Genomic DNA, 14,387 nt, shown 5'->3' on the forward strand with positions numbered 1-14,387 from the left:
GTCAGAAGATCTCAGTGAAGTGGCCAGAAGAGAGAGAAAAAATCAGATTATTGTTCCTTCCGTTTTAGGCTACTAGTGTATTGGGGACTTTTTTCCCCATTATATTCCTGTTTTCTGTGAGTATTTACCAGCTTTGGATTAGTGAACATGCTTTAATTGTCGTGCAGAGCACATATCTCTGAAATGCAATGGCAAGTACAATCTGTAGTTCCTGTGGGTAGGGAGTTAGGTAGCTGGGTTCAAGAGAGGGGAAAGGACTCAGAGAAATCTATAATTTGTTTTTAGAAGAGATCAAAATAAGTGACTTACTGGCCTCTATGGCCTCAAGACCTCATAGCAGTTTCTCCTGTTTACTCGCTGTAGACGATGCTGTGTGGAGAGGGCATCAGAGCCATGGAGCGTGGAGGGCAATGCACTGAGGGGGCTGCAGATCTGTGACTCCTGGTTTCCTATCCTGCCAATAAAGCTTTTTTTTTTTTAATTACTACTTCACTGGTGGTATAAATTAATGATTGGTATGGGTCTGAAGCAACCTTGCCATCAGAGAATATTTGGTTAGTGTTGACATACTTCTTCCCTGCAAACATGAATCATCCATCTGCCTTTGGCAGGCTTGCCCTGTGGCTCTGCTATAATGTGTTTCACCAGCGTGGCTGAAATTAAAATGTCACTATTAAACATGGCAGAATCAGATGCTCTCTGGGCACCGCATCTATTTGTGTTCTTGCTTCCTATGTAGTTATTTCTGACAGTTTAATAGGACAGCTGTATTCTGGCATAAAATCATATATTCATATATCCTCAATGCATGGGAAGCAAAATGCTTTCAGAGCACTATTTTCTTGCATACATGCGTCTTTCATGCATGGCAGAAGCAGTAATGCTCATGTAACACCATGTTGCTGCTTAGTCCATTAGGCAGTATAAAGTTAAAATTAATTGTCCTGCAGGACCATACAGAGTGGGTCTCTAAAAGCAGTTGCTGGAGCTGTTTGCAGCTGCTGCATCAGCCAGGCTCCCTCGTCGTGAGCAGTTATTGACTCTGGGCTGTTGAATTCAGGGCTCTGGAGGTTGCGCGGTGGGAAAAGCCTTCAGTCGGTGCTTGGCAGCTCTGTCACTGGAAGGTCACAGAAAGGGCATTTCAGTCTCCAAACCCAATTAGGGCCTGAGTCGGCACCTCTTCAATCACCAGGGAAAATCCCACGGGGCAGGTTGGCTCCCAAGCCAGGCTTTTGCACCCAGCCTCTCTAGTGAGACGGCCAACAAATGTGTCCATTTGTGTCACTTGGGCTGTCAGAAATACCCTTTGCTGTCATGAAATGGCTGAGCAGCTGGTTCAGAAAGGTAAAGAGCCAGGTAAGGGATTAGAAGCCCACCACAGTTGAATTTGGACCAGTGACCTGTACGTGTGCATCTGCATCCCTCCCATTACTCATATCTAGAGCTGTCTAATTCCTCAGATCAAATCACTTAATTCTTATGAGCAGCTGTAAATTACAAGTAGAATAAAGTCCAACTGCTGAAAGCATTAATGAAGAATATAAAACTGAGGCTCTGTTTTATCAGGTATCAACAGTATTGCTTTAATTCCTCCCCCTCCAAAGATTTTTTTTTTTTTGGTGTGTGTGTGCTGGGTTGTGCTTTTCATCCCAGGTGGCTGCAATTTCTAGTGAAAATAAGTTGAGCCATGAAAGGTTGACCCACTCACCTCTGAATTGCTTTTTATGTGAGTCCCTCAGGGCCCAATTCTACCCATAGAAGTGAGAATGACAGCTATCAACATATATGGGAAGTATGTCTACGTGCACAAAGAAAAAGGTGAACCCCAGACTGGTCTGAGTGGTCTTTAAAATATGGATTTCCTGTGAAATGGTGATTAAAGGGGAAGCAAGGGATAATTAGAAAATTAGACTGATGTGCTAGCAGTTATATCAATGTGTGGTTTTATATTAGCTCTTTCAGACAAGCACAAGATCAGAAAATCCCTTATGACTCACTTAAACTAGTGTGTAAAATTTGGTTAGTGTCTGATCAGCTCCTTTGATCAGTCTAGTCTAGACTGTTGTCAGGGTACATACTAAACCCACAGTCCCCTTAAGTGCAGGCCTACTCAAGTGAATCAAATAACATATAAAAAGGTTATAAAAAGTGTTCACTGTTTGAGTAAATTAATCTGGTTCAAAGCTGAATACTTTGAGAATTGCAAAAATAAAAGCAAAGGTGTTGCTGCAGAAAAGACGTGGTAGAATTCTTAAATCATATTTAAATGACTGTCTCAGAAATAAAAAATAAAATCAGCAAACTTTTATTATTTTTCATTGGATAGGCACTTTTGTAAGCCGGTAGTGTATCCAGGTTCCATAAAAAAGAAAAAATGCTGTCAAAAATTCTGCACAAATTTGTTTTAAGAAATTGAAGAATTACAACCACCATGTCTGTCTCATTTCAAGCACACAATATTGTTTTTAAGTGTAGCAGTGGAGGGCCAGTGGGAGCCTTCAATATGTAGGTTGCACTCCTGCCTACCTCTGATTTCTACATGGGATTATTTGCAAGGGAGTGCTGGACATCCAGCAACATTAAATTTGTTACCCGTCAAAGCAGAGCAGTTTTCCCCTCATCACTAGAGCCTCTTCCTGCGTCTTGCATTGTAGCGCCATCCTGAACCTGTCTGTTCTTTGACACGACTCTCAAAAATGTGAACAGTTCCTTTCCTCATAGATAATGCTCCTGCCTTTTGCATACTAGCAATAGTAGATGACCATTTGGAGACAATTTTACTTCAATGACCTATCCACAAGACCTGGAGCCACTAATTTTACAAACTTGGTTTGTACCTGAGCTGGTTTTCTCAAGCTGCCTATGTTTTGAGTTTAGAGGTTTAAGTTTTCAGTCTTTGTGTGCCTACCATATTTGTTGGTTGGATTACAGTGCCATCAGAACACCTGGCATAGAAGCAATGACAGCAAATTCATCAAATTATCAAGGGAAGTAAGCTAGCTTGTAAATAGCACACCAATGGGATGAAAAGATCACAGAAATGAGGCCATTTAAAATACAGAGAAACTGGAATCCAAGTGGCAAATGCTTGTTTTAGCTACACCAGATTCTGTCTGAATTCAAGAGGAGACATGGTACACTGCTACTATCCAAACACTAAATTAATCTCCTGATGGCTGAGAAAAAGCTCCAAAATAGGCATTAAAGTCTGTAAGATGATATCTAATTTACGCAGCACTTCAAAAGCACCAACCATTACTATACTTACAGAGCTGCTTAAATAATGGAAAGATAAAGGAATGTGATTCTGTGAGTGAATACATGACTGCAGAACGCAATAGGAATATTGGGTAAATTCTCCCCTCTTGTGACTTGTATTCCAACCAGTGGCATTACACCAGGGAAGGATTGGGCCATATTTTGCATGCAGCATAGCAGATTGTTAAGAGGCAACAGGCAGGTGTTTGAGAGAATTTCCTCTCTGTGATTTGCAGAAGTGTGCCTGAAATCCCCTGGCTGATCTATGCTCATTCCATTACCTGTCATCTTTTGGCAGATAACTAGTTAAATTTGTGTTAAATAGGATTCACTTTGCTATTTCCATTTGCTGTTGGAGTAGAAATGTTCTGATGTGATATATGACCAATCAATAATTGGAAAGTGCTTGCATGAGGCATTTGAAGCCAGTCATTTAGACAGTGTCAGCCCCAACTGGTATTAAAATCTGCAAAGAGTTGTTCTACAATCAGTGATTCTGCGCATCTCCTCTGGGTGTCTGCATTTCACTTAATAAGGATACCCTGTAGATATCAACTGAAATAACTCTTACCTTTGTTGCTTGGATGTTTTTGTGAGCTCTGAAATGAACTTGGCTTATGCAAATGTTTTTTGTTATCTAGTCTAAAGGATGCAGGGCAGAAATTATTATCCTATTCTGCTGGCCACCTCAATAGAAAAGAAATGGCTTTATTTGACTGTGATTCTGAAGAGAATAAGAGTGTGACTGTACCCTGTGGTTTACTGGGTATTTTTTACTTTTTTTTTTCTGTACTGATGACGTTCTATTACTGTTACAGGGCTATAATAATCCGAAATGGTGATGTCATTCCAATGTCTTCAGAATTCACTCCAGAGACTGAACGCCAGCGACTTCAGTATCTGGTAAGAGACCTGAGGACCAAATCAGGTGTTGCTGATGACCAGCATTGCCCAGTAACACCTAAGGCTCAGAGAAATGCCGCTGAGTTACTGTGGCTCAGTGAAGGATGGTGTGTTCACTGAACACCAGTGACTGATCATGTATGTCTTTTAACCATCAGCAAAAGTGAAGAAAAGCTTGGTGGTGCAAATCTCAGTGAAAGGAGTCTTATCTCTTCCATGAAGACCATTGATATTGCAGAGTTTGATTAATTTATTCCAATAGTATGCTGGTAGTATCTTGATCAGGGAAAATATGTCCAATTTAGAGGTGATCTCAGTGAATATTAGTAGCTGCAGGATAGGATGGGTGATCAAAGACTGCTTTTATTTAGTGTAGCAGCACCCATAAAGCTGGGAGAGGGTGACTATCTGAGGATATATGGGATGCTTTATACACCAGGCTGTATTTGCTGATAAGCTGCCTAAGTAACATAAGTCAAAATGCATAGTGTTATTTTTCATGCAAACAATCCTGTTACTTTTTAAGTTTTTCATCAGTGGTCAGATTGGTTGGTTGAAGTTGGTTGGCTGTTTGTCAAAATTTCATTCCTAACATGGCTCAGAAATTTCTTTTGTGCTTCTTCTGGTCTCCTGCTTTTTCCTCTTAGAAATTTAAGCTTTGGCCAAGGCAGGCTCACTGTCAACCTTGCCTGACTTGAGGTGGACAGGCCAAGGCTAGTGAGATTCCCTGGTCTCAACATGTCTGTTTTCTTCAGCCTGGCCCAAGCAATGTGGTTTGAAACTAGACAAAATGCTGATGGTTAAAAGGTGGGGTGGAAGGTTCCAAAGAAAAAATTTTAAGTGTTTCCTCAATTGTCACATTTGATTTTTTTTCACTCAGGTTCACTGGCTTGAAGCTGAAAATTTCAGAGGGAAAACTGCTTTTGGGAGTATTCATATTCAGAGAAAAAATGGAAAAGAGGCCTAATAAATATTTACAGTTCAGTTAAATTTAAAATAATTTGTTAGCCTTTAAAATAAAAGGTATCTTTAGCATCTAGGGAGTCTGCTACTTCTGTAGGAAATACAAGATAAAATATTGCCTACAAGGATTGTTTTTCTCTTTTGATATCCTTTCTGGCTTGTATTTGAAACCAGTAGCTGATCTGAAAAATATTTCTGCTGTTTTCTTTCCACTCTGGAAAATTCCTTTACCTTTGTTTGTTTATTTTAATTCCATATATAGCAAATATGCCAGATCTGTGGGTATCATGTTCAAAGAGAATACATGCAAGACAGCAAGAGCGTGAAACAAAATTAGAGATAATTTCAAACATGATATTCCATAAATAACAATTTTACTCTATTGTTAAAAAAAAAAAAGATGACCCCAAATTTCTTATAAGGTTGGCATAAACATTACACTCCAGAGGTTGCATCTGTCTAGCTGATTAGAAACCAAATAATTTTACTCACTTTGTCTGTCCCCAGGTTCTGCTATCAGTCTTTTCCACCATGAACATCTCTCTTCTGCTGTTCCTGTCTAAAAGTTAGTTACTTTGGATGTATTTTTTATTTGCAGTTAGAGCTGAGTTTCTTTGCTTCAAACGTATGGCACTGCTCTTCCTGCACAATAGGAAGAAAATCACTTAATCATTTTAGCATTCATATTTTACTTGGTAAATGCAGAGATACTGTTCACTGTGGGGAAGTTACTGCACAAGTAAAGGGAGGGTATGGATTTACTGCCTGCAGGCTACTGAGCATTGTTTCCCTGTGCAGTAGACGCTGTTCGCACAATCAGGATGAAGGAGCTTTCCTCTGCCTTTAGTGCCTATTGATTGCTTCAGCCACACAGGAATTTCATTTAGGTCCTCTTTTCTGAGCCTTAATTTCCAAGTGGAAAGAAATCCATAGGATAATGAATTGTTCAGGTCATGTGAATATCTCTATATGAAGTCCTCCAGCCTAGTCTTAACACAAAACTGTGCTTCAGCTAGTACTGATTAAGTAACTGAGAGGGAAGGGAAACAAATATTTTCCCTATCTGACTGCCATTTTAATGCACATTTAGTGCCATGCATCCAAGAATGGCCTTGGGCATAGGCCTCTGGCATGGAAACCTTAAAAGAACAAGTTGACTATCCAATCATTCGGACTTTTAAGCAGCTCTAGGCATGGTCATCACTCCATAGGAGGGCAGTGGGAAGACAGCATACAGCTGCAGATTTCAGGCAGATCGCATGGCAGAGACAGATTTCTGTGTCAGGCAACTTGTGAGAGTATTGCAGAAGGCAATCAATCTTTCAGTCAGAGAGTACTTCTTAAGACATAGGTGTGAATTGCACCAGTATTCCCTTGGTCCTTCAGCTTCTGTAGAGGTTCAGTGCACCATGCTGCTTCCCTCCCACTGGCAGGAATTCACAAGCCTCCTTTTCTTCTGAATTTCTGTGTCTCTTTTCTTTTTAGCACTGTAGCAGGAAAGCTCCACACAGCACTAGGGAAAAGCTCTGGCTTTCTGTATTGGTGTATCTTGAGGGAAAACAAAATCCAGTATTGACTGGGAATTGCTCTGGTACATTAGGCAGTTGTGCAGTCAATGACTGCCAGAAGGAATTTTTCTTTCATCTTCTGAGGAGACTTAATTTCAGTCATGATAGTCTAAATTGCAACAGTAAATGGCATAGATTTTGTTACTTATTCCCTTGGAAAATATGTTTTAAATGAATGATGAATTGAGTGTGCTGCAGATGGGTGCACTTCTATTAATTATCAAAGTTGCTCATTGAAGATGTCATGTGAGTTCTTCGTGGTGTTAGCATGTACCGTGGCTGTGTGTGTAGTCAGGCAGCCCCTCAAAAGTTCACCAAAGATGGTGCACCGTGACTACCAGGGCAGGTGTTACTGCCAGTAGAGACAGGGTGGCCACCAGCGGCAGTGAGCCATGGGTGCTCTTTGTGTTTGGCACCATTCAAACAAAGGTTCATGAGCCCAGATGGGCATGGGCTCAAAGAGGACCTATTCTTATTTCATTACTCAGATGAGGATAAAGTGATACTAACTCACCTGCTGAAGGATGCCTGGGCAATCTGAGCCTGAAAAAGAAATGCACCTAGATCTCCTAAATGTCTAGTCAATGCTTCAGTTACAGGTCAGATGTAATTCTCTTACAGCTTGTGGCTCCCTGCATCACCCAGTGTAGGATTGCTTTGGCCATTTGACACATTGCATGATGCTGTGGTATAAGAGATGTGTGCTTCTGTGAAAAGGGTCCTGGTCTTTCATAAGATGAGAGACCAATCCAGGGATGGATTTGGCTTCTACTTCCCTCTTTCCTTCTACCACCACTTCCTTTAGTTTTAATCTCTCTTTTGCTTAAACGTGTCCATATGATAATGGTGGAATCATTTGCAAAACTTCTGGGTGCATTGTGCTGTGTGTGCCATTGTGAGTGATAGTTTCATATAGTAGAACATCCTATTGGAGAAAAGGGCACAGAATGATAAGAGTATAAAGCTTTAAGGTATAGTTGATGTAACCAGGAATTCTGAAAATAACACAGAATACAGTAAAGCCACTGTTGCCAGTGATGTTCCAGTGCAGTGCATACTGGAGGAGCTGGGAAAGACATCAGCAGGCCTTATTGAGGTAAAAAAAGATACATGCTGTGTTTCCTGCAATCTAATTCACTGACAGCTAGTGTGCAAGTCTGAGTTTATCTTAATTTCATGTTTGCTTTTCTGATCACCAGGAAACACAGCAGGAAGCAAATGACCTTTTTAAAGAACCGTGGCTAATATTTCCTTGAGCGAAATCCATTTTAAACAACTAATGTTGAGCGTAGTACATCCAGCCACAAAATACACCATAAAATGCCAGAGTACCAAAAACACATGGTACAGGCTATGCCAGATTTATGCCAAAAAGCTGCAATAGCTTCTGAAAGAGAAAATACGGAAAATGTTCCCATTCCGTAACACAGAATAACAATGTTGTCTGAACCTAGCTCATAAAGGAGGTGTTTGATAGTCACTCTTTTTATTAAAGTTTAAGTTCTCTGGGTGGTGTTTCTGATCTGGGATTCTTGCAAATTGAGACTTAACAAATTAAAACATGGAAAATATGGTACCTCATCACAGGTGAAATTCTGCTATTTCACTTACCATTTATATTTCTCATTTGATCACTTGAGGGAATTTTGTGTTGTCTACTTGTATATCTTCTTGAAAGATCTGTAGGTTTTTAAAGTGTTGCTTTTTATTTATTTTCTAGTTCTGCTGCCCAGCATGGTTTGGTTGAGGTGTAGAAGAGTCTTGCCTCATAGTAAATGGAGAACAGTTCTCAACAAAACCAACTGGAAGTCACAGCTGAATTTTATAATAGAACATTCTTCTCTCTGTAGAATTACCAGTGAAGCATCAAAAATAACTTCAAAAAAAGGGTAAAAAACATGGAGAATTAAGAAATAAAGCAAAGCCTAACAAAATCACCATTTCTTCACATAAGAATTCAGATCGCAGACACCAGAAACTTCCAAATTTTTCTTTTCCCTCTGTTTCACTGGCGCCAAAAATATTAGAATCGAGTTAAGATCCCTAGATTGTAAGTCAAGCATTGAGGCTTGGCTGTGGAAGAGAAATCTTATTTGAACATTAGCAGTCCACTGGTAACTGCCAGCTTTATTAATCTTATTTCAGTTGTGACCTCAGACTTTCCATCTGAGTAAATCTTTATGAAATGCAGTCTCTCCCCATCACTTTACCTTTTCAATAAAGGAAATTCTTGTTTTCAAGTGGAAAAATGCTAAAAACCTGTATTGTTTTTCTTCTGGACCTGTGATTCAGACTAGTAAGTAATCTCACAATCTAAAGTTTAGATAACTTCATTTTGATGTCTATTAAGGTTTTTTTCCTTAAATAAGACTTCTCATTTTGTAGGCAGGCAAAAGTAGTCTTTAGCTAGAAGTGGTTTGTAATGTTTTAATTAAGACAGGCTGTGCATTTTTAAAAGTGAACTGAATTGCACTTTCAAAGCAACTGAATTGCACTTCATTGTTTACAATATCATAAACTAGAAAGAATTAAAAAAATACCAAAAACATCCACTTCTTTGTTGTCATACACACAACAAATATCATTCATGTGTTGCGATGCATCAAATCATTAGGAGTGTTCCATCTTTTTTGCAACTGGAGGAAAAATAAATAAAATAAAAAACTTACATGTACTTTTAAATAGAGAGTCCAGAGTTCTGAAAATATGAAAAGCCTCATGTGGACTAATACTGCTGGACCTCTCAAAAGTCATTAGTGCTTCTGAACCACTTTTCTAATGAGGAACAGTGATCCAATTAGAGGATCCTTGAAAACAGTTTGGGTGGAGAAGGGGACCTAGGCTGACTGTAGACTGCAGGAAAAAAAATGTATTTTCCTTAACTGTACGTAGAGAACTTCTTGGTGCTCCTGCTCTGGAAAAGGATCACAATGTCAAGATCACACTTGCATGCTTGAAGGCCACCTCTTGAAAGCAGAATCCAATCTTGTTGGTTATACACAGCAATCTCTCTCAGTCCCATTTCAGCTGAGCTCGAGGTGTTTTCTGGAAGGATGTCTGGTGACAGGGACAGGGACAAGCTGATAGAAGGTTAGTATTGTGATGTGTTGAGCCTGATCCAGTGAGTGGAAGCAGGCTCAGCCCTTAAGTGCAGGAAATATTTTATTGTGAACTATCTGCATGATAGATGCCAGGTAGATCAATAAGGGCTTCCACTGCTTCCTGCTGCTCACCTTTGATGAGCACTGGATTTATGACAAACCCACAAACTAAACCCAGCTCATTTCACTTGCCTTGATGGCAACTGCTGCTGAAGATAAGACAGACTTTATTGCCTTAACTGGCTGGATAAGGAATTACCTGCAAAAAAGTTAAGAAATGCAACTTTTTCAGTTCCCTAGCCAATTTGACTGTGTCTTCACAAGAGCTTCCTCACAATGCGACTTCGAGGAGGGAGAAAGGCTTTTTTATGAAAGTATTAAAGAAAAAGGAGTGAGGTTTATTTCAGAAACAAGAAACAGAGTATGTTTAGAATTAACCTATTGTGTTGAGTGATATGTGTATAAATTCAATCCAAAAATTCAGACAGTGGACGAATTGCCTCGAGATGCTCTTCAATATGGTCAGCTCTGGAAAACATGAGCCTTAGGCATGACTCTGGCAAAGAGGCCTCCCAGCATCTGAAGAGCAGTACACCAGAATGTAAAGCAACAGCACTGGAACATTAAAACCATCAAAGACACTAATTGCGGTTGTGACACAAAACTGCTGCTGCTTTTCTTAAAGTCTATTTTGCATGAAGGAAATAGTTTTTAGAAACAAGACAATAAATTGCTCTGCAGCTTGTGATTATTTGCAGTATCATGTGTGATGGGGTGCAGCACACTGAGCAGGTAAAAGAGGATGTTTTTCTTGAGGTGGTGACAGTTAAAGTGTGGTAGTATTGTGGATTGTGTGTGTTGTTGGCATAGCTGAACTGGGAGTCAAAAAGCTTCAGCTTCACTCCACATGCACTCCTCCAAGTCTCTGCTTGCTCCATGGCTTTATATTTGATCATTTCATTCTCTCAGGTTGATGACATACAAAAGGAAATATGTTCTGTTTTACAAAGCCCTGCAGACTCCTTCAGGGTCAGTAGATGAAGTGTACTGTAGAGATCCCAAATTTTGAGGAGCAGGGAGAAGTGAATGATTTTGAGGGCAAGAGGACTGCTCCCTATAAGGCTGCTGCTGGACACCAGGCAGGGTCAGAACTGGTGTATATGCACATTGTTTGCTGAAATGGAGCACATCATCTTCCTTATTTAAAAAGAAGGGTGGAGGAAGGGTTGGAATTTGTGTGGGAAGGGAGCGGGAAGGGATGGTAATGCTACCTCATTAAAAATAGATAATGTCTTTTTTTATGTGGTATCTGTGGTTTAATTTCTGCCCACAGGCTTACATGCAGCCCCACTTGCTGGGAAATGAATTCACGCATTTAGAGTTTCCACGGAGGGTGCAGCGCAAGGAAGTTGGAAAGAGGATGCTCTACCGTGACTTCAACATGACTGGCTGGTAAGAATGTGTCCTTCTCGGCATGGAGTCAGCCTTCTCCCTAACCAGTGCCTGCTTTGACTTTGATTAGTGTAAACTGGTCAAACATGGAGGTGCACCCCTGCATACTAAAAGAAAAGGCATTTCCTTCTTTCAGATGTATCTTTCTTTTAGAAGTTAATGTTTTAAATAAGTTGACCTTCCCCCAGAGCCAGGACGTTGTTTCGTTTTAATGTGGGAGTACTCAAAGCAGAGCAAACACATAAAGGGGAATGCCAGGGAATGTTTCTGAAAGCTAAACAATTTTCCTATCTTGGAAGTAGCTCTTTGTAAATTTTGGATCAGAATCTGGGCTGTGATGCCTTTGCATGCTGAGGAATGCTTGCAGAAGGGAAGAGTTGCCTCCCATACTCCAGTGCAGCTGGCCCCTGATTTGGGTAATTCCTTGAAGAATTGTTTTAGAGATGGGCTTATCTGAACAAAAGTCATAACCAGCCCAAAATGAAAAGGTTTGAATGAACAACATTGACTTAAAGAAGTGAAGACAGAAAGAATGATGATTTATTTTTTTTTTGTCTCTGGCTAAACATCTTCATTGTTTTTTATTGGTTTAAGAGGCTCCTTCTCAAGTGACTCCCACTCATTTGGAGAAGCCCTAATCTTTGCTGTTGTGAGTTCTGTGTGTGACCTATAAAGGCAAAAGCCCAATATATGCGAATGGTCTTCATTTCCGTGATGTTGTGTTTTAGTCTCTGTAGTAAATGTCCTTTGAGGAAGAGAAAGAATAGAGGGGGTTAAAAAATAAAGCCTGAATTCTTGTAGGTTTGGAAACTTGGATGCTCACTGGCAACAACAGCTCCACATCACTTCCGATTTGTCCCATACTTTATAGACCATAAATATAATGATGTTTTAATGGCAGAATAATGATCTAAGTTTAATATTATCTGGAGTGTTTGTGCAGAACATGTAAATCTGGGAATAACCATCATTGTCTCTCATCTTGAACAGCTGCTAGTAGAATATGCAGTCTCACCCTGGGAATGATGACTTCACATTTTAAAAAGGCTACAGGCATGAAAAAAAGAATAGGAACAGAATGAGAACATTGAATTAACTGAGGACTTAGACTGCAAAACATTTGGAACATCATGAGACACTCTCCCAATTTCTGCAAAAGGAGGGTTTTTGTTAAACTCCCTGATGTCTCTGGAGGCATCAATAAAGAATGGTTTCGTGTAGACTTCCAAAAGTTCTTTTTCAAGCTGTGACATGCTATTGGGGAAAAAAAAAAAATAGCAATGAAGTGTAGCCTTCTAGTCTGGGGGAGAGCTACAGAAGTATAATGGGCCAGGAACTTCCTGAGAGGAGGGTAAGAACAGATTTCTTTTATCATAGTTGGAAGGCAAAGAGGGTTTCTTCAGAGATATGGGAGTTGTTTTGCATTTTCCCAGTTGGCTACTGGTCTGGAAAAGAAATGAGTCTAGAATGGTAAAGCTGCAGCAGTGGCAGGTAACACCACAGCCCTTTTCCTATTAAACAAGAAGGACCATGAGGAACTGGAAAGAATTAAGTGATTTACGTGGGTGGACATCACAGTGATCAAACTTGGTGGGGATAAATACAAAGTAAAGCACAAAGAGGAAAAAGATGTTTGTGCACACTAGAGGTTCCAAATGAACCATGAGAGCCATGTCAAGAAGCTCGGTGTGCTTACTACCATGATTTTTCCAGACCAAATCACCAGCAGAATGTTGGGATTCATACAGAATGGTTAAAATGGAAAGGTTAAAAATTAGGAGAAGAAATAATTCCTTATATCAGTTTCTACTTCATTTGTGAATCTATGCATAGCACTTCAGCATATTCAAAATGGTTATTGCATAGCTAATAATGTTTGGCATTAGAAGGAGACAGATAAGAAGAAACTCAAATTTTAAATGTAGAATAAGGAGTAAGGTAGAAGAGCGTTAGTAAGTTGAACTGGAAGATCTGATTTAGAGTATTGTTTTCCAGTGCTGGTGTGTGAACTCTCTTAACTCTAGCATATAGTGGGTAGGAGAAGACAGTTCTTTCCTGTTGTTTTTTATGAATTTCCTGAAGTGTAGGACACATGTTGATCCAGTTACAGATTCTAATATGGTCAGTGCAGCAATTGTCACCAATTGAATACAAATGTGCTTAGCTGCAAGCAGTTATTCTGGAATAAATGCTTGCACTATGACTTGAAAATTTAAGTCTGAATTCATTGCAGTATTGTCCCAGAAATAGGTGGTCTGTGCCAAGCAAAAGCATGTGGAGACTGTGATGAGGCTCTCTCTCCCTGCTGTTCCTTTTGACTTCTGGCTGGAAGTGGAAAATGGGGGCTACATTTTTTTCCTGAATAAAAGAATTGGAATCTTTTAACTGCTCCATATCTCACAGCTAGGGCATCAGTTACCTCTTTGTTTGGTTGCCTCAGGACAATAAAATGATGAGGGAATTGCTCTATTGCCATACATTTGTCTAAATCAGAGCCCTTCTAAATAAGGATCTATTTCTTTTTGCAAGGTATTTGCCCAACATATTTCTATTACACTGAATTGTGTACAGTGATCTCTTAAGCAGAGGAGAAGCAGCCAGTTACTATTCATCTAAAAGTCTGGGTCAATTTTAATGATTGAGATTGTGGACAAGACATTAGAGTTCCAGTTTAATGGGCCCTCAGAGGTGAATGTTTGGGGTGGCTGGGGTTTCCTACTGGTTGTTTTCCACTTCAAGTGTTTTGCTTCTCTTTTCTTCCCTTTCTAATTCATGGATTTAACTGAACAAAGTGGCCAAGGACAAGTCTGTTTTGCATTTGTTTCTAAGGACACTATCTACCACGGAGAATAAATTAGCATATATATTCCTTTTCTAGAAAATGTCAGATGGAGCTTTGGCCAGCCAGAGCTTGATCCACTAAAACACTGCTGAACTTTTATCACATACAATGCAGATGATCAGTTGTCTGAATTTTTTTTTGCTCATTGACCTCACTGTGTGTTGACATCTGCACATACATGTGGAGAGATGCAGGTGATGTTAGGAAGAAACAGCCACTCTTACACTTAATTACTGAATCCTTGAGTGAGAGAATGTAAAACACTCTCTGGTCTGATGTTTCCTCAGGAAAATGAACTGT

The 14,387-nt window shown here is 39.8% G+C and overlaps 1 protein-coding gene across 2 annotated transcripts in view; it reads left to right on the top strand.

Annotated features, from left to right (window-relative positions):
- PPM1H (protein phosphatase, Mg2+/Mn2+ dependent 1H) overlaps positions 1–14,387 on the top strand; it is a 129,960-nt gene that overhangs the window by 84,457 nt on the left and 31,116 nt on the right. For both annotated transcript variants that reach the window (XM_064655810.1, XM_064655809.1), the window contains exons 5-6: positions 4,077–4,161; positions 11,127–11,245. In XM_064655810.1, the coding sequence (XP_064511880.1) occupies positions 4,077–4,161; positions 11,127–11,245 (204 nt within the window). The remainder of the gene's footprint in view (positions 1–4,076; positions 4,162–11,126; positions 11,246–14,387) is intronic.

The sequence above is a fragment of the Pseudopipra pipra genome, chromosome 5, assembly GCF_036250125.1.
Source record: "Pseudopipra pipra isolate bDixPip1 chromosome 5, bDixPip1.hap1, whole genome shotgun sequence".
Taxonomy (NCBI): domain Eukaryota; kingdom Metazoa; phylum Chordata; class Aves; order Passeriformes; family Pipridae; genus Pseudopipra; species Pseudopipra pipra.